Source organism: Cetorhinus maximus, chromosome 9 (genome assembly GCF_964194155.1).
Source record: "Cetorhinus maximus chromosome 9, sCetMax3.hap1.1, whole genome shotgun sequence".
Taxonomy (NCBI): domain Eukaryota; kingdom Metazoa; phylum Chordata; class Chondrichthyes; order Lamniformes; family Cetorhinidae; genus Cetorhinus; species Cetorhinus maximus.
In genome coordinates, this window is record NC_135887.1 from 143,945,083 (window position 1) to 143,964,445 (window position 19,363).

The following is a 19,363-nucleotide window of genomic DNA, read 5'->3' on the forward strand; positions in this document are numbered from 1 at the left end:
GAATGTGCAGAACCCTCTACCCCAGAGAGTTGTGGAGGCTAGATCACTGAAAGTATTTAAAAAGGAGGTAGATCGATTTTTGAAATATCGGGGAGTTGAAGGCTTTGAGGACCTGGCACGAAAGAGGAGTTGAGGCCTGGGGCAGATCAGCCATGATCCTATTGAATGGCGGAACAGGCTTGAGGGGCCGAATGGCAGGCAACATGAAATTTGCTTCCGATGCAGACAGCGTACAATCAGTATGGTCTAACCCGATTGTGATCCCATCATCTGTTTTTTGAGCCCTGTCTAATTTTGCCTCGAATCGATTCTGATGCATTTTTTTTCATTGCCAAACAGTCAGGGAGGGATTGTTGACAGCTTGTTTTACATCACTTGTTTGCTGGGTTGTGCTCAGAGATCAGGAGCTCTGTATACTAGTGTCTAAAGTTGCTGTAGATTCATAGAAATTATTTCTATGTAAATGATTGGATTTATCAGACAGGATTCACTTCCAGAGGTTCTGGGTTAATAGTTGGAGGGGGAGGGGAGGGGGGGCAGCCAGAGGGGTAACTCCCGTCCCCTGCTGGGGAAATTGTTCAGATATCAGGCGTTGTTTGAATTGAGCCCAACTATAAGATGCTTTGTGGTTGAACAGCTTGGCAGCACTGTCACTATCTAAGTTTGCATATGTAAGATTACTGTGGTGAAATATAAGAAGCAATTACATACCTATCAACTGTAAACAGTAAAAGATAGCATCTTCAGCTGAGAGGAGAAAAATATAAACACCTAGAATTCTTTGCTCTAAATTAATAGAATTTTCACTTTTTTCTTTCGCAATGTTGAAATAAGTTTCTCTTAATTAAAATATCTATTTCATCCTCACAGCTTCTGCTTGATGCTGGAGCCAATGTGGAAGGAGGACTCATTAATTCTGGTGAAGATAACTGTGCTGAAACACCTCTTCAGCTAGCTTCAGCAGCAGGTGACCACTCTCTCTTTATCTCTCTCGCTCTCTCTCTCTCTCCCCCTCATTGTCTCTTTCCCACCTTGCTCGCTCACTCTCTCTCTCTTTCTCTTCACCTCAGTCTTTTTCTCCCCTATCTCTTCCCCCTCCCTTCCTCTTTCTTTCTCTCTCTCTCTGCCTGTCTTTTATTTTCTGCTGTTCAGTGTGATGCAGGTGATGTACCACTTTCACAAGTTCATAAGATAGATGGGGATGGGAGAGGTCACTGGGGCCCACCCTAGCTCATCGATGCTGACCTAGACGACAGCCCATCCATCAGAGCTTTGACCGTTCCTTCAACAATTCCAGGACTTTTTCCACCATTACTCTTAATTGGTGTCTTGTTTAATGGGTATTGATATTGAGGTAACACTGTAATATTTCTGATTTTACAGTGCTGTGCATTACAAGAAAAATTGCGTATGGCTTAGAACTTAGATATTCTGGTAGCTGGAGTGGTATTAATATTCAAGTCACAGCTAAATATGATATTAGCTCAGTCAAAAACTGCCAATCATGCCAGACAAAGGGAGGTTAGCCTGTTTCACAACCTGATTCTGTATCAGGCAATAATGCCAACAGATATGATTTATTGCTAAAAAACGAGACATGCTATCTAACTGTTCGTCTCATGTACTCATCAGGATAGTTCACAAGAAATTACCAAACTGTAATGGGGGGAACGTCATTTATAGTGCATGAGAAGAGAGTGCTGGTTGGTTGGCAAGTGGACTCTGATTGGTGGAGGCATTGCCATGGAGAATGCAGCATGGAGCAGTTAACTGCCAAGCTTCGTTCAAATTCAAACCAGACAGGTTGACTCTGATTGGTCAAGGCATTGCCCTGGGGAATGAACCAGGGGATGACTGCTCCCTAAACTTTTGTATAGATGAAAAAGGTACAAAGTGTGGATATGTTCCTTCTGTTTGCATAGGACAGGGCCCTATGTGTGAATATTTGCGGCTCTAGCATGCGTAAGTGAGCCACTGCAAGCCCGACTGATGATCTTAAATTGGTTGTCAGTGTACTACTTAGCACGCTCAGGATTGTTTAGCAAGTGTTGTCCAATCGCAGAATCACATTTAATGTTGGACACTAATGGCGGGATTTTCCGCACCCACCCGCCGTCACGATCTTCTGGTCCCGCCACAAGTCAATGGACTTCTGGCTGGGGCACCACCTCACCCACGGCAGGTTCTGCCCACGATGGGAAAATCCTGCCCTATATTTTGAGTTTTGCAAGCACGGGCTGGTTGGGTACGGTCAGTATTTTGCCTGTTGTGACCAGTCAACCGCGCTACCCTCATCTACACAATTAGTCACCTCCTCAAAAATTTCAGTGAAATTTGTTAGATATGATCTCCTCCTGACAAAGCCATTCTGACTATCCCTGATTAATTCCTGCCTCTCCAAGTGGAGATTAATCCTGTCCCTCAGAATTTTTTCCAATAGTTTCCCAACCACTGATGTTAGACTCACTGATCTGTAATTACCTGGTTTATCCCTACTACCCTTCTTGAATAATGGTACCACATTCACTGTCCTCCAGTCCTCTGGCACCTCTCCTGTGGCCAGAGAGGATTTGAAAATTAGTGTTAGACCCCCTACAATCTCCTCCCTGGCCTGGGATACATCTCATCTGGGCCTGGGGATTTATCCACTTTTAAACCCGCTAAAACCGCTAATACCTCCTCCCTTTCAGTGCTAATTTGTTCAAGTATATCACAGTCCCTGATTTCTACACCTACATCGTCCTCCTCCATAGTGAATACAGATGAAAAGAAATAATTTAAAACCTCACCTATGTCCTCCGGTTCCATGCACAGATTGCCACTTTGGTCCCTAATGGGCCCTACTCTTTCCCTGGTTATCCTCTTGCCCTTAATATATTTATAAAATTCCTTGGGATTTTCCTTTATCTTACCCACCAAGGTTTTTTCATGCCCCCTCTTCACTCTCCTAATTACTTTTTAAGTACATCCCCTACATTTTCTATATTCCTCTGGGGCTTCTGCTGTTTTCAGCCCTCTGTATCTGCCACAAGCCTCCTTTTTTATCCTTATCCAATCCTCTATCTACCTTGACATCCAGGGTTCCCTGGACTTATTGGTCCTACCCTTCACCTTTACAGGAACATGTTGGCCCTGAACTCTAGTTCCTTTTTGAATGACTCCCACTGGCCTGATATAGACTTTCCTACTAGTAGTTGCTCCCAGTCCACTTTGGCCAGATCCTGTCTTATCATATTGAAATCCGCCTTCCCCCAATTCAGGGCCTTTATTTCCAGTCCATCTTTGTCCTTTTACATAACTACCTTAAATCTTACAGTTATGGTCATTATCCCCGAAATGCTCCCCCACTGACACTTCTACCACTTGCCCGGCTTCATTCCCTAAGATTAGGTCCAGTACCGCCCCTTCTCTTGTAGGACTTTTTATGTGCTGGCTCAAAAAAGCTCTCCTGGATGCACTTTAAGAATTCCACCTCCTCTAAGCCTTTCGCACTACGGCCAGGATTTACCCGTCAGCGATTTGGGGGCGGGGCCTGCTCGCCGAGGGGAAAATAACTCGGGATGATGTTGGGAGGAACCCCCGGTGTTATCCCGGTCCCTTTAAATTTTTAGGAAGGCGGGCGGACAGTGAAATCAGCTGTCTACCCGCCGACCTGTCAATGGCCAATTGAGGCCATTGACAGGATAATTCACCTTGTTAAAGGCCCTGCCCGTCCAACCTTAATGCTAGCGGGCAGGCCGGGAGCCCCAGTGGGCTCCAGATTATTAATGAAACTTCATCCACCGGCGGGATGAGGTTTCATGTCCGTTTTTAAAAAGTTTCATAAAGTGTCAGTGTTTCTTATTAACTTGTCCCATCCCGTGTGACATTGTCACATGAGGGGGACATGTTAATAATTTTAATATTTATCTATTTTTGGTGTTTTTTTTACCTGTCAGTAAACTTCCTGAGACAGCACTTTGCCTCAGGGAGCAGTGTGCACTTTGACAGATGGGGAATCCCTCCCCCTCCAGAACAGGAAGTGCATAGCGCTCCCTGTCGGGGATGCCGCTGGGTGGGCCTTAATTGGCCCGCTCACTCAAAATGGCGGTGGGCCCCGTTTCGGTGATGGAGGTCGGCTGTCCACTCGCTGCCGAGCCGGTGGGGCCCGCCCGCCCACCAAGGGCAAAATTCTGCCCTAAGACTATCCCAGTTAATATTGGGGAAGTTGAAATCCCCTATGATTATTACACTGTTATGTTCACACTTCTCTGAGATTTGTCTACATATCTGCTCCTCTATCGCCCCCTGACTGTTTGGAGGCCTGTCGTACACTCCCAGCAAAGTCATTGCCCCCTTTTTGTTTTTAAGTTCTACCCATATGGCCTCATTTGAGGAACTTTCTAAGTTACCATCCCCCTTATTGCAGTAATTGACTCCTTGATCAATAGTGCAATGCCCCCTCCTCCTTTACACCCGCACCCTCCCCCAGCCCCCGTCACGCTTGAAGGTTCTATACCCTGGAATATTGAGCTGCCAGTCCTGCCCTTCCTCCAACCATGTGTCTGTGATAGCAACAATATCATATTCCCATGTGTTAATCAACGCCCTCAATTCACCTGCCTGACTTGTAAGACTCCTTGCGTTAAAATAGACACAATGCAGCCTCGCATTAATCCCTTGTGCCTTAACAGGTCTGTATTTGCCCTGCCTTCCAGGCTGACTTAGTTTCTCTTCTATATTTGGCTGTGCATCACTTCCTAATGCACCTCCACTCTGTATCCCATCCCCCTGCCAAATTAGTTTAAACCCCCAACAACAACACCAGCAAACCTCCCAGCAAGGATGTTGGTCCCGTTCCGGTTCAGGTGCAACCCGCCCGACTTGTACAGGCCCCACCTTCACCAGAAACAGACCCGGTGATCCAGGAATCTAAAGCCCTCCCTCCTGCGCCATCTCTTCAGCCACGCATTCAGCCTCTCTTTCCTCCTATTCCTATACTCACTAGCACGTAGCACAGGGAGTGATCCAGAGTTTACAACCTTTGAGGTCCTGCTTTTTAATCTAACTAGCTCCCTAAATTATTATTGCAGAACCTCATCCCTCTTTCTACCTATGTCATTGGTACCAATGCGAACCACGACCTCTGACTGTTCGCCCTCTCCGTTCAGAATGCTCTGCAGTCGTTGTGTGACATCCTTGACCCTGGCACCAGGGAGGCAACACCATCCTGGAGTCACGTCTACAGCTGCAGAAGTGCCTGTCTGCACCCCTCACTCGAGTCTCCTCCCACTATTGTTCTTACCCTCTTACTCCTCCCACCTTGTGCAGCTGAGCCACCCACAGTGCCGCGAACTTGTCTCTGGCTGCACTCTCCAGAGGAACCTTCACCCTCACCGTTTTCCAACACAGAAAAACTGTTGTTGAGTGAGATGCACTCTGGGGCTTTCCTGACTACCTGCCTGCCTCCCTTCTTCTGACTGGTGGTCACCCGTTCCCTCTCTGACTGCACTTCCTTAAGCTGCGGAGTGACCACATATAAAAACGAGCTATCCACGTGACTCTCAGCCTCGCGGATGCTCCGCTGTGTCTCCAGCTGATGCTCAAGCTCCGAATCCCGTTACTCAAACTGGTCAAGTCAGTGGCACTTCCTGCACATCTGGTCATCCAGACTCCGAGGAGTGTCCAAGAATTCCCACATGTTGCAGGCCACACAACACCCGGGACTGAGCTCCCTTACCATACTTTTTGTTTGTTTTTAAATTAAAAGACTATTTCCTTAAATTTCCTCACCGAAGTCTCGCTCTGCTCACCACCTTTTCAGTTCAGTGTGTTCTCTGACACTCTGACATTACCTGATCATGAACCGCGGTCAACACTTGATGCTGAAAACTGCCGGCCAAGATGAGTTGCTTCATCCCTCTCCTGTGGTCATGAACCAGCTGATAGAGAACTCCTCCCTGATCCTCTCCCAGCGCCTCAGCAAGATGAGGAGTTTGAATTCCCTCGTTCAGCAATGTCAGTGCGGTGGACGTTTCGTCTTCCAATAGAAGTGAAGTTTGCCGATGTCTTCATCGACCAGTTGGAGCTGCCTGAGTTCCTCTTTTCAGATGGACGGTAAAAGTGAAACTGTAGGTGGCTCTACCCCTCTGGACTGGATTTTGAACTCCCTCATCAGCTCATTGGTGACTCTTTAACGACTCCCTGCCTGGATCCCGCAGGGGATGGAGGTGTGAATGCTCCATTGGGCATGGCATCAGCTGTAATCCTCTCTAAACTGGCAAAACTGGGTTGCCTTCCATGTTCATCCTTCCAGCTGAGGGCCCCAGCATTTCCATTTCCTTTGCTGGGCCTGTATCTTCTCTGGTGAGGGATGAGGAATGGAGTTGTGCTGGGCGGGCTCTCCATGTCTGACCTCTGTGATGTTTGTGGTTGTTGAGGGCAGTCTTAGTGGAAGTGCTGAGCTCTGATACTATTCCTCTTTGGAGCGTGCCCGGTGACGAGTCTTCCTGTAGGGATTGGGTTTGTGTTTGCTGTACAGCCGTCTGTCCCGCCTGCCTCTTCAGCCTGAGGTCTACCTGCCCGTCCGTGCTGACAGTCACCTCCCTGGTGGTGGCTTCTCCCCTAGTCTTAGGAATCCTGTCTCCCCCCACCATCCGGATTATGTTATCTTACAGGTCAAAGAAGGACAGTCAGGGTTTGTCACTGTTAAGTCTCTTCAGCTCCCTCCGGATATCTTCACTCCTCACCACTTCAGCCAGGCGATTTTTCAGCTGTGTGTCCCTGGTTAATTTGAAGAAGGGATCCAGGAGGATGGTGCAGTTGAACAACTTCAGCAGCTCCAGGGATAGGGAGACCAGATCCTCTCCTTTGACTTGCTTGTTTTAATAAAACCCCTGTTTGAGCTGCAGAAGGCTCCTGCTATCCCCAAAATCCCATGTCAGGACCTCAGAGATCCACCACAGACTTCTTTGAACATCAGCGCCTCTTCCCTGTAACTCCCAGTGATCTTTCTCACACAGAGATTGCACCACAAACACTACCTGCTCGCTCTGGTTGAGATCTCTGGATTCCATGTCCAGCTGTGCGTCAACACTCAAGGGAAAGTGTAACTCCAAGAAACAAAGTATTTACAGAAAATATTCACTGCCGATGCTCCAGATCTCTGTCCCATTCGGGGCCTCAGCTTCTCAATGCAGTCACTCACCAGGCTTGTCCAGGCATCTTCTGCTGCCCAGCTCTTGGCTGCAGTCCTATTATCTCACTTTCTCTCTCATGAGACCTCTCAGACTCAGGGTTGCCACCAGTTGATTTGACTAGGTTTCCAGTTCCCTTCCTGGCTCCTTAGCCATGCTGAGGGATTTCAAGCTGTGCTCGGTTCCTGCCACACTGCCACTCACACTGGATTAGTCCTTCCTGCTTTCTCCCACATCTCATGGCCTCTGGCTCCAACCCTCAGCTTGTCAAAGACACTACTCCCTGCAGAGAGGGGCCCACAGGGGCTGACCATTTCTCCTGCTCGGTGCCACCTGCTGCCAGAGGCCCCGTTACACAAGGTTAAAGGAACTCCATCTCTGCAAGAAGACTCCAACGCTAAGATTGGGCAAAATTCAACTTAGTCACCAATATTTTTGTAGCATTTCATTTGTGAGAGTGTCAGTATAACAGTAAGTGTGGACCCACTGATCACAGTTTATTTGATATCCAAGTCTGAAGTGTGAAGCATTCTGAGGCATTTTTGCAAAGCCATATCTTCCCTTTTAAAGAAGAGCAAAGCATTTGGACCTGACTGGATCTTTAAGAAATATTTATATTGCATCGTGCAGTTATATAGTCAGTTAGAATAAAGCCCCATAAAATGGTAGCCAATTGGAACTACACAGTGGACAGAATCATCCCAGATTTGCACCAAGTGCATTAGCATTTTACCCACCAGCCACAATGGCCACTTTTCACACCGTATCATCCCAAACCTGCCGCATTGCTTATGCATTCCCGGGAAATATGGCGTTTCCATGGTGGGTGGGCTCTCACTCACCTGCTCACCATCACCACTCGCCGCTTCACCACACTGGGCCAGTCCAGCTGTGCACACACCTCTCAGTGCTTCCAGTCCACAACTGTTGGCGGAGACATGGCCCTGAAAGGCAAGAAGACTGCAGCCCCCCAGGTTTAGAGACGCGTCCCTCAAGCGCCTTTTGGAGCCTTGCCATAACGTCCTCTATCCCCACTCTGGCTGCAGAGGGGCAGTGGCATCATCAATCCAGCATGGGAGGTGGTGGCAGCGGTGGTCAGCGCCAATGCCCTGCAAAAGAAGACAGCCACCCAGTGCCGCAAGAGGATGAATGATCTCCTCCGTTCTGCCAGGGTAAGTTACTCTTCTCATCACTCTCAACCCACACACTCACAAACCCATCACACACCCACAGGGATCTCACACCTCAAGTCACAACATCACTAACTCTCATACACACCCTCACATCTCCATCAGGTTCATAAGAACGTGCTGTGCCCCTAGCCAAGCTGTTCCAGTGCAGCTACAACACCGGCATCTACCCGGCTCTATGGAAAATTGCCCAGGTGTGTCCTGTACACAAAAAGCAGGACAAATCCAACCCGGCCAATTACTGTCCCATCAGTCTACTCTCCATCATCAGTAAAGTGATGGAAGGGGTCATCAACAGCGCTATCAAGCGGCACTTGCTTAGCAATAACCTGCCCACTGATGCTCAGTTTGGGTTCTGCCAGGGCCACTCAGCTCCTGATCTCATTACAGCCTTGGTTCAAACATGGACAAAAGAGCTGAACTCCCGAGGTGAGGTGAGAGTGACTGCCCTGGACATCAAGGCAGCATTTGACCAAGTGTGGTATCAAGGAGCCCTAGCAAAACTGGAGTCAATGGGAATCGAGGGGAAATCTCTCCACCGGTTGGAGTCATACCTAGCACAAAGGAAGATGGTTGTGGTTGTTAGAGGTCAGTCATCTCAGCTCCAGGACATCACTGCAGCAGTTCCTCAGGGTAGTGTCCTCGGTTAACGGTTTGACCGCTACATCGACAACCTTCCTTCCATCATAAGGTCAGAAGTGGGGATGTTCGCTGATGATTGCACAATGTTCAGCACCATTCATGACTCCTCAGATACTGAAGCAGTCCATGTCCAAATGCAGCAAGACCTGGACAATATCCAGGCTTGGGCTGACAAGTGGCAAATAACATTCGCGCCACACAAGGATCAGACAATGACCATCTCCAACAGGAGAGAATCCAACCATCACCCCTTGACGTTCAATGAGATTACCATCAGAGAATCCCCCACTATCAACAAAAACAGAACTGGACTAGCCATATAAATACTGTGGCTGCAAGAGCAGGTCAGAGGCTAGGAACCGTGCGATGAGTAACTCACCTCCTGACTTCCCAAAGCCTGTCCACCATCTACAAGGCATAAGTCAGGAGTGTGATGGAATACATCCCACTTGCCTGTATAAGTGCAGCTCCTACAACATTCAAGAAGTTTGACACCGTCCAGGACAAAGCAGCCTGCTTGTTTGGCACCACATCCACAAACTTCACCCACTGACGCACAGTAGCAGCAATGTGTACCATCTACAAGATGCACTGCAGGAATTCAACAAGCCTCCTTAGACAGCACCTTCCAAACCCACGACCACTACCATCTAGAAGGACAAGGGCAGCAGATAGATGGGAACAGCACCACCTGGAAGTTCCCCTCCAAGTCACTCACCATCTCGACTTGGAAATATATCGCCGTTCCTTCACTGTCGCTGGGTCAAAATCCTGGAACTCCCTCCCCAACAGCACTGTGGGTGTACCTACACCACATGGACTGCAGCGGTTCAAGAAGGCAGCTCACCACCACCTTCTCAAGGGCAACTAGGGATGGGCAATAAATACTGGCCCAACCAGTGAAGCCCACATCCTGTGAATGAATAAAAAGAAATTTTACAAAATATGGGCAAAGCTGAATAACATGAGCATTAACCCGAGATGTTGTGACAATTAAGTAATTTTAGCTAACCTAGTTCAGTTTTGTGTTTTAGGATCAGTAACTTCAAGTTCCTTCCCTAGACTGTTTTCCTAGTACAAATTGTTCAAATAAAAATATTCAAAACCAGCCATAGACTGGAAGAAAAGGTCGATCAGAATTTATTGTAACAATTGCCGGGGTGTGTAGAAGGCATTGCTGGAGGCTTCATGTATTACTGATGATGAGATTTACTGTATACAGAATGACCTATTGCCTCAAATAATTGGTAATGTTATACAGATGTTCTTTGGAATCCAGTGACCTTGAATTCATATCTTCTGGTTTCTGTTAGATGATAAGATACAGACCATCAGGAAACAAGCACCCAAACAAAATTCAAACAGAGCTGAATTGACATTTCAGAGTTCTTTACAGATGTGTTGCATCTTAAAATGTTCTGGGCTTTATTTGGCACAGACACTGTGTACAGACCATTTAATCAGCTGTCCCTGAGCCCCTTAACACACCATCAATACGGCAGTCTACACCTGTATACACAGCGGAAGCACACATTGGAAACCACAAGCATCATCACTTTTCCTGAAAAAAGCCATGGATTTATTTGTAATCAATTCAAGAGCAAAGGAGGTCAGTTCAATTGCACTTGGCTGATCTAAGTAGCCTTAATCCTACAGCACAATCACAGCACAGTCAGTCAACTGGGCTTCTGTATAAAATAACATAGCTGAACAAATGTTGGCAAAAGTATTTTCTCTTAAGGGTTTTTCTAATCAGACATTAGTTAAGAAGATCAGGAATTGCTGATTATGCAATTAGATTGCAGATTAGAAGCTTCCTGAACTAGCAGGTTATGATTTATTGTGCTTTGAAAATCTTTATTCCTCCTACAGTCTTCAGGCTTTCACAACCCAAACCTGGCCTCACCTAATCATTACTTCCTGGCTTCCTGATCTTCAGATCTACTCTGCTTACCTGCATTATGCATTGTCAGTTATGGCCCATTCACATTCATAATAAGAGCAACAAAAATTCTACTAAGCCTGTATTGAAGTATGGGACAGGGGGTTAATTATTGCCCAAGGTGAGCTCCTTTCTCTTTTTCCGATTTTAGCAAGAGGCTATCTGAATGCTTCACTATTGCTGTACAGGGTCAATCACTATTATAAACATAGCAAAACACTTTTGCTTTTTTCTGCTGATTGTTTAAAATTCAAAAATTATTCTCCAATATAAATCTCTTTACCAGAAAGTAATGGCCATCAGCCAGCTGATCAGTGCATTAATATTTACTTGTCCATCTGTTAACGTGCTTATGTTGAGAGTTCCAGAATACTAAAACGAGGAGGTGATATTTGACAGCTGCCTGACAGTGTAAAACTCACTGGAACAGTCATTATCCCTATATCAGTAAAGAGCCAGAGAGAATTGCATTGAGGAAAATAAGCATAGAAAAGATACAAAATAGTTTTTTGTTACATGTGTGATTATTCTCTGAGCACACATAACTCTTTTAATTAAAATTAAACTTTGAAACTTCTTCATAGTAGGGCCTCACTGAGTTTATCTAGTGAGAAGTGAAGCTATGCTAGGCCATGGGGAAGGGAAAATTAAGCTAGGATTTATTTCAACGACAACTTGCATTTATATAGCACCTTAAACACAATAAAATATTCTAAGGTGCTTTACAGGAGCAATGTAAAACAACATTTAACACAAGGGGGTGAATTTTAAGGCCCCCTCTGACAGTGTGTTGGAAGGCAAGGGGCACATAAGACAAAGCAGGTGGCCAACACGCTGTCTTCACAGATACCCCCCACCTCAGCATGGACCTGCTGTCAAGAAGGAAAAGGGGTTACCTCCTTTTGGGGTACCCTGTGCCTTTTTCCCCCCCCCTCCAAGATGGTGCCCCCTTTTGTCCATACGCGGCTGGAGCCTCTAAAACCCTCACCCTGCCCCTGAGGGGCAGACGACCCTCTTGTCAAGTCATTAAGACTGTCCCCCAGTGTATTATCACTGTGGGGCAGCCAGATTTAAAGTTAATGAGGTGCTGAGCGACTTTTCGACAGGGGAGTGGAGGTGGGGGGGTGGGGGGAGGGGCGTGGGGGGGTGCAGTGCAGGTATTCAATCCCTCTGTCAAATTCATCCCAAAGCCACAGAAAAAGTTATGAGGGCAGATGACCAAAAGCTTTGTCAAAGAGGTAAGTTTTAAGGACCATCTTAAAGGAGGCGGGTGAGATAGAGTTGGAGGCTGGAAATAGGAGCGGGCTCTTTAGAGTGCAGGAAATCATTGCTGACATTACATGGGCCTGTACTCGTGCCTTAGTCCGGGTGATGAGTATACCTGGAAATACTTTACCAGAATGAACACTATCTTTTTGTTCCCAGAGTGATACCACTTTATTACAAATGCATTCATTTGAATGTGGAAATTGGACAGGTACAGTCCTACCAACCTTAATGTGCCAGTCTAAAAATATTTTGCCTCTACTCTACCAGAGGAATTAACTACCTTACTTTAACCAGGTTAACTCGGTTGTCACCTATAAAGTAGCCTTCAAAAGAACTTCTTCTCTTTGTGCATTTAGTACTTGCATGCTCAAAACTGCTGTGCTTTCCAGCTTTTAAAATGTTATACAGCCGGCTAAATGCACTCAGAAATGTCAAATAGACACTGGTACATGCACCATAATGACCTTCACAAATCTGTGTGTGAAGTGGCTCAACGTGGCGATCTGAAAATGAAGCCCTCAAAAGTAAGGGTGAGGCTATATGATGGCACAGTCCTCAAAGCGAGAGGACAAATTAGTCTGACAACCTGATGACAAGAAGAAAAATCTGGAGTTCCAGGCTATAGATGGGACTCAACGGCCACTCATCTCAGCTGAAGCAAGTCTAGAGCTTGGACTGATAACCCTGAACGTGCCAACAGAGAAAGGAAACAAAAAATTCCAGAGTGAGGGAGACAATATGAAGTAAATCACGAGATTGTTGCCAAACACGTCAGTGCAAAGAAATGCACAAGCAGAAGGTAAATGAAGCAGTTCGACAGGAAAATGTACACATCAGAGTTGAACTAGAAGATTTGAAGAGCAAGATTCCAGCTGAGTATATACTGTTGCAAACACATGATGAACTGAAGTCTTCAATGAACCAATGAGCTCAGAACAAACACATTTCAGAGACAACACAGAGGTACCAGGAGGAAAGAATGACCCACAATTCCACAACTGGAAACTCAAAGCAGGAGTTGAAAGAACTCAACCAGATGTACGCCAGGTAAAACAACAGGCACAAAGAAGTTGCGACCTTGAAAGACTCCTTGAAGAATCAATATGTAGCCATGGAAAAACATAAGGAGCCAGTCAGGGTACAAACCCTCAATGTGCTCAACAGGAGTCAGTTCACGTGTAAATGTGGGAGTGAAGCTGTTCCCTCACTGTAATCAGCCAATCAGGGAGCAGGGATCTCAGCTGCTGCACTAAATACAGAAATACCACCAATAGCAGAGACCCACGTGTCCCTACCAACCCCAATGACAACAACAGTCACCAAGGCAACAAGGGCCATAGGAACGACACTCTCCAGACAAAGAACATCACCCAAACAGCCAATGTCAATGCGCATGTGCACCGTTAAGAGACCTGCACGATGTAAGGACTGTGTGCAATGCAGGTGCAGCAAATGACTAACAGAACAAACAATGGTTAATGTATGAGAACAGTGGGTGTATAGTGAGTAACTTGGGAACTCACAGTCACACAGGATCTTTTGTTTGATATGAAAAAGGAGATGCTTGGGTTTTAAAATGTAACCAGTCTGATTGTCACATTGGGCTTTCAGTAGTCATGTGACTCTGCCTCTGGAGGTAGACACCTTCCAGCAGTTCAATAAAGCCTGTCACTGAGGCAGGCACTGCCAGAGACTCTGCTGTCCTTATACATGAAACACCCCATCCACCTCTCCCCAGCCAACAGTTACTTTTCTTTCCCTCCCTTCATCAGAGCCAGTGCGTCCTCTTCGTGTCCACAACACTCTGTTCTGACTCCTGATTCCAATGACCAAAACTGTCGCTTTCAATATTTCCCTCAATGGAAAAGGCTGCCAAATAAATACAAAAATAAATACCAGCCAAAGAAAATCAACAAAAGTGATGCTGAAAGCAAAATTTTAATGGAGCATATTGAACACACACTTCAGAACTCAATCCTTTCAAAGTCAGAAGGTCCCATCACTGTCGACAGTTTAACAGGAGAAAGCACACTCCAGGCTGGGAAATCCTGTCCCCCTGCAAGATCCCAACGTGTAGCATTCAGGCTCAGAGCTCAAATAAATAATCAGCACGATTTCCTCAGCAATGCGAGTTCAAAGGTTGTAGCACCCTAGTCCCAATGTATCAGCACTAGACCAGAAAATCTAACTGAGTATTCCAGCACTCGGAGGAGTGGACCAATGTTCTATATGTGTCGGAGTCTGTTGGCAGAGAACAGCTCCTGTGGTGTCTTTCCTGTGATTTTGTTTTCGTGTTACTGAACATTGCACACGGTTCCTCTGTCTAGGTAACTATGAGCTGGTCAGCCTCCTGCTCAGCAGAGGTGCAGATCCCCTACTGAGTGTACTTGACACAAATGGAATGACATCGGTGCTGCATGAGAACATGAACTGCTTTAGCCATGCGGCTGCTCATGGACACAGGTAACCAGCATATTGTTTGTGGCTGGGTGATTGGGGTAGCCGGATGGGACTCCATGGCCGGAATTTTCCAGCCCCTGAGGCCGGTGGGATCTTCTGGTCCTGCCGATGTGAACGGAGATTTCAATGGCTCGGTGGCCCCTCTGCAGGGGAACCAGCGATGTGGGGGTGGGGGAGGGGGGGAGGTGGAAAACTCCAGCACACATCCTTTGGGACAATGTAAAATATCACTATCTTAAATTTAAGGCATGTGCCACTCATGCCAACTCTGTTAGCTTTGTCTGAATGTAAGTGATTTCTTCTATTTACTAAGAAGTGTTCTGAAGTTTAACTCAGTCAGTATGAAAGTGGTAAAAACATATATGATCCTGTAATGTGTTTCTACATGTGATTTGCCCACATGGAGATCTGTTCAGAAATGTGCAGTTTCACTGTTGTGGGACATGGAGTGCAAGATTAGAGCACTTGAGCATCAAAAAACACACTTACACCTTTCATGACCACCAGATGTCCCAAAGCACTTGAAATATTTTCGAAATGTATTCACTGTTGTAAAGTAGGAAATGTTGTAATATGTGGAACTAAATCATGCTGCACTTAATCAATGCAGAATCGCATGGAGCTTGTCACAGGATGTTGTGCACAACAAATCACTCACTAACTTCAAATAAAAATGTAAAATATTGACTGTGATCTGCAGGTCAGTCAGGACTGGAAAAAGGGAAGGCAAATTAATTTTCAAATGAGACTGCCACAATTCTTCAGATAGGCCAGATCTGAAAAGTTATCCTTTTTCTTTGAGATGCTAATTGATTTTTTGTGCATTTCCTATCTTTTTGTGTAGTTATTTATCAGTGCGAGTTCTCTGCAATGTAAAGGAACATGTGACTTTCATGTAATGTTTGACCACTGAGCATTATATTGGATTTATCAGCACTGTAGCCAAAGACTATTGTGTTTATTACTAACTTAACCTTTTAACACCCTAAATCATCAGTTAAGCATAAAGACTAGTATTCATCAACAGAACATTCCATATCTTGATCTCAGCTGGTGTATTGTAACCAGCTCTGGGTGCCACACTTTAGGAAAGATGTGAAGGTATTAGAGAGAGGGCAGAAAAGGTTCATGAGAATAGTTCCAGGGATGAGGAACTTCAGTTACGAAGATAGATTGGAGAGTTTAGGACTGTTTTCCTTGGAGAAAAGAAGGTTGAGAGGAGATTTGATGCAGGTATTCAAGATCATGAGGATTCTGGACAGAATAAATAGGGAGAAACTGTTCCCACACATGAAAGGATCAAGAACGAGAGGGCACAGATTTAAAGTAATTAATAAAAGAAGCAATAGTAATATGAGGAAAACCTTTTTCACGCAGCGAGTGGTTAGGGTTTGGAATACACTGCCTGGGAGTGCAGTGGAGGCAGGTTCAATTGAAGCATTCAAAAGGGAATTGATTGATCATCTGAAAAGGAAGAATGTGCAGGGTTACGGGGAGAAAGCAGGAGAATGGCACTAGGTGAGTTGCTTATTCAGAGACAATGGGCCGAATGGCCTCCTGATGCACAGTAACAATTCTGTGATTTCATGATCTCTAGTGGGAAACTTATTAGGCTGTATTACTGGTAGAATAATAAATTGTATTTTGATTTTGTTTTCTGCTGATCCTTGGGTTCAAAGAAATCAATAAAATGATGCTTTGCTTTAATATTTAAGTTTATGCCATTGTTTCTTATATAACCAGGAATGTGTTGCGAAAGTTGCTTACACCACCCCAAGCCCCAAAAACTGATGTGCTCTCCCTGGAAGAAATTTTAGCGGAGGGAGTTGAGAGTGATACTTCGAGCAACGGAAGTATAAGTGAAGGACAGGTTAAACTCTGCAAAGCCAGAATGAAGGCTCTACAGGAAGCCATGTATTACAGTGCTGAACATGGCTACCTTGATGTCACCATGGAACTGAGGAACCTTGGTGAGATATTAGTCTTTTTTAATAGATTTATCTCTCTTAAGCAGATATAAGAATATGGTTTCATGGAAACCTCGAGTACTTTCCAAAGTGCCCATTCACTATCTGTGATTCTAGACAGTGAATGTCTTTTTTCAATTCTTTCATGGGATGTGAGTGTCGCTGGCAAGGCCAGCATTTGTTGCCCAACCCTAATTGCCCTTGAACTGTGTGTCTCGCTCGGCCATTTCAGAGGGCAGTTAAGAGTCAACCACATTGCTGTGGGTCTGGAGTCACATGTAGGCCAGACCAGATAAGGACGGCAGATTTCCTTCCCTAAAGGGGATTAGCGAGCCAGATGGGTTTTTCCAAGGTCACCCTTACTGAGCCTAGTTTTCAGTTACAGATTTTATTGACTGTAAATCCCTCCAGCTGCCATGGTGGGATTTGAACCCATATCCCAGACTATTAACTGGATCCCTGGATTACTCGTCCAGTGACATTACCACTACACTACCGTCTCCCCTTAATAGGCTTTTTAACATCAACGGTTTTCAAAGCTGAGCTTGAATCTGAGCTTGCCCAGTGTCTCCCCACCTTCACACTTTCCATTCTGGATTACACCAAGGAATCACAAAGTGGCAGGTTCCTGGTGACTTTCTTCTTGAGGCAGCTATAACAACACTACTACTGCTAAAATTAACGGTCTTAACATAGGTCAAAGATTGAACCAGGATCCTTCTTAATCTCTATCAGTCTTTACAGTATTAGGTTGTGTATTTATCAAAAGAGCTCACTCTATAAACTTTAAAAATAAGAAACTTGCATTAATAGAGTTACTCTTTTGTCCTTAGGAAATTCGAAAATATTTCACAGCCAATGAATTACTTTTGGATTGTAGTCACTCTTTTGTACATAGACAAATGCAGCAGTCAGTTTGCACAGAGGGTCTCAAAATAGCCATATATAAATATTGGACAGGGCAACAAGACAAGTCCCCTTCTCTTCAAATATTATCCTGTGATTTTTTTGTTGCATCCACCTATGTAGGCAGCTAGGCTTTTATTTTAGATTCTTATTTTAACAGATCATCCAAAAGATCCCTCTCAGAACTAAATTATATACTGATATATCGCTGATTGCACAATGTCCAGCACCATTTGTGACTCCTCAGATACTGAGGCAGTCCACGTCCAAATGCAGCAAGACCTGGACAATATCCAGGTTTGGGCCAACAAGTGACAAGTAACATTCGTGCCACACAAGTGCCAGGTAATGACCACCTCCAGCAAGAGAGAATCTAACCATCGCCCCTTGATGTTCAATGGCATTACCATCACTGAATCCCCCACTATCAACATCCTAAGGGTTACCCACTGACCAGAAACTGAACTTGACCTACTGTGGCTACAAAAGCAGGTCAGAGGCTAGGAATCCTGCAGCAAGTAACTCACCTCCTGACTCCCCAAAGCCTGTCCACCATCTACAAGGTACAAGTTAGGAGTGTGATGAGATACTCTCCACTTGTCTGGATGAGTGCAGCCCCCACAACACTCGAGAAGCTCGACACCGTCCAGGACAAAGCAGCCCCGCTTGATTGGCACCACATCCACAAACATTCACTCCCTCCACCACCGACGCACTGTAGCAGCAGTGTGTACCATCTACAAGGTGCACTGCAGGAATTCACCAAAGCTCCTGAGACAGCACCTTCCAAACCCATGACCACTACCATCCAGAAGGACATGGGCAGCAGACAGATGGGAACACCACCACCTGGAAGTTCCCCTCCAAGTCACTCACCATCCTGGCTTGGAAATATATCGCCGTTCCTTCACTGTCGCTGGGTCAAAATCCTGGAGCTCCCTTCCTAACAGCACTGTGGGTGCACCTACACCACATGGGACTGCAGCGTTTCAAGAAGGCAGCTCACCACCACCTTCTCAAGGCCAATTAGGTATCGGCAATAAATGCTGGCCTAGCCAGCGATGCCCACAAGCCATGAATGAATAAGTAAAGTCTCTGGAATGAATCATTTAAGTAAAATATTCTTTTTTATTCCAAGCTTTTTAAATTTGCTCTGTTACTGTTATGATCGCAGCTGAGGTTACTGCTGGACAAATCAGACCCCAGGGTGGAACCTGGCTTGATAGATCTTAACTTTTATTTTTTGTTTAGAAATGTGGAAAGTGGCTACTGAACAGAGTCACAGGAGTCAGCTGATGAGCTTTTAACGAGAGAATAAAACACACATTAAACAAGAAAAGATGAACTATATTACACTACTCCTTCACCCATAACTATAACTTTGCAGATATATACAGATTCGTAAGGATAACACAAGTTACAAAAGCTATTTTATATGCTAATGTTCACAGTAAGTAAACAGTCCATGTAAACCAATAGACGACCTGTGGTTAGGCGCACCACACTCTGAAACTAAGTGACAGATGCCGGCCAAACAGATTCAATGGACCTCTCATTGACCCCTCCCCCTCCTGGTGCTTGTCACACCGTGAGTCAACCGGTCTCTCTGTGGACTCCGTCTTTCACACTAAGATAAAAGCAAAATACTGCAGACGCTGGAAATCTTAAACAAAAATCAAAAATGCTGGAAAAACTCAGCAGGTCTGACAGCATCTGTGGAGAGAAAGACAGGGTTAATGTTTCGAGTCCATATGACTCTCCTTCAGAGCTCTGAAAAAGAGTCATACGGACTCGAAACGTTAACTCTGTTTT

The 19,363-nt window shown here is 45.4% G+C and overlaps 1 protein-coding gene across 1 annotated transcript in view; it reads left to right on the forward strand.

Moving 5' to 3' along the window:
* abtb2b (ankyrin repeat and BTB (POZ) domain containing 2b) overlaps positions 1-19,363 on the forward strand; it is a 313,371-nt gene that overhangs the window by 256,036 nt on the left and 37,972 nt on the right. The window contains exons 9-11 of the mRNA XM_078549577.1: positions 871-967; positions 14,546-14,681; positions 16,422-16,648. Of these exons, the coding sequence (XP_078405703.1) occupies positions 871-967; positions 14,546-14,681; positions 16,422-16,648 (460 nt within the window). The remainder of the gene's footprint in view (positions 1-870; positions 968-14,545; positions 14,682-16,421; positions 16,649-19,363) is intronic.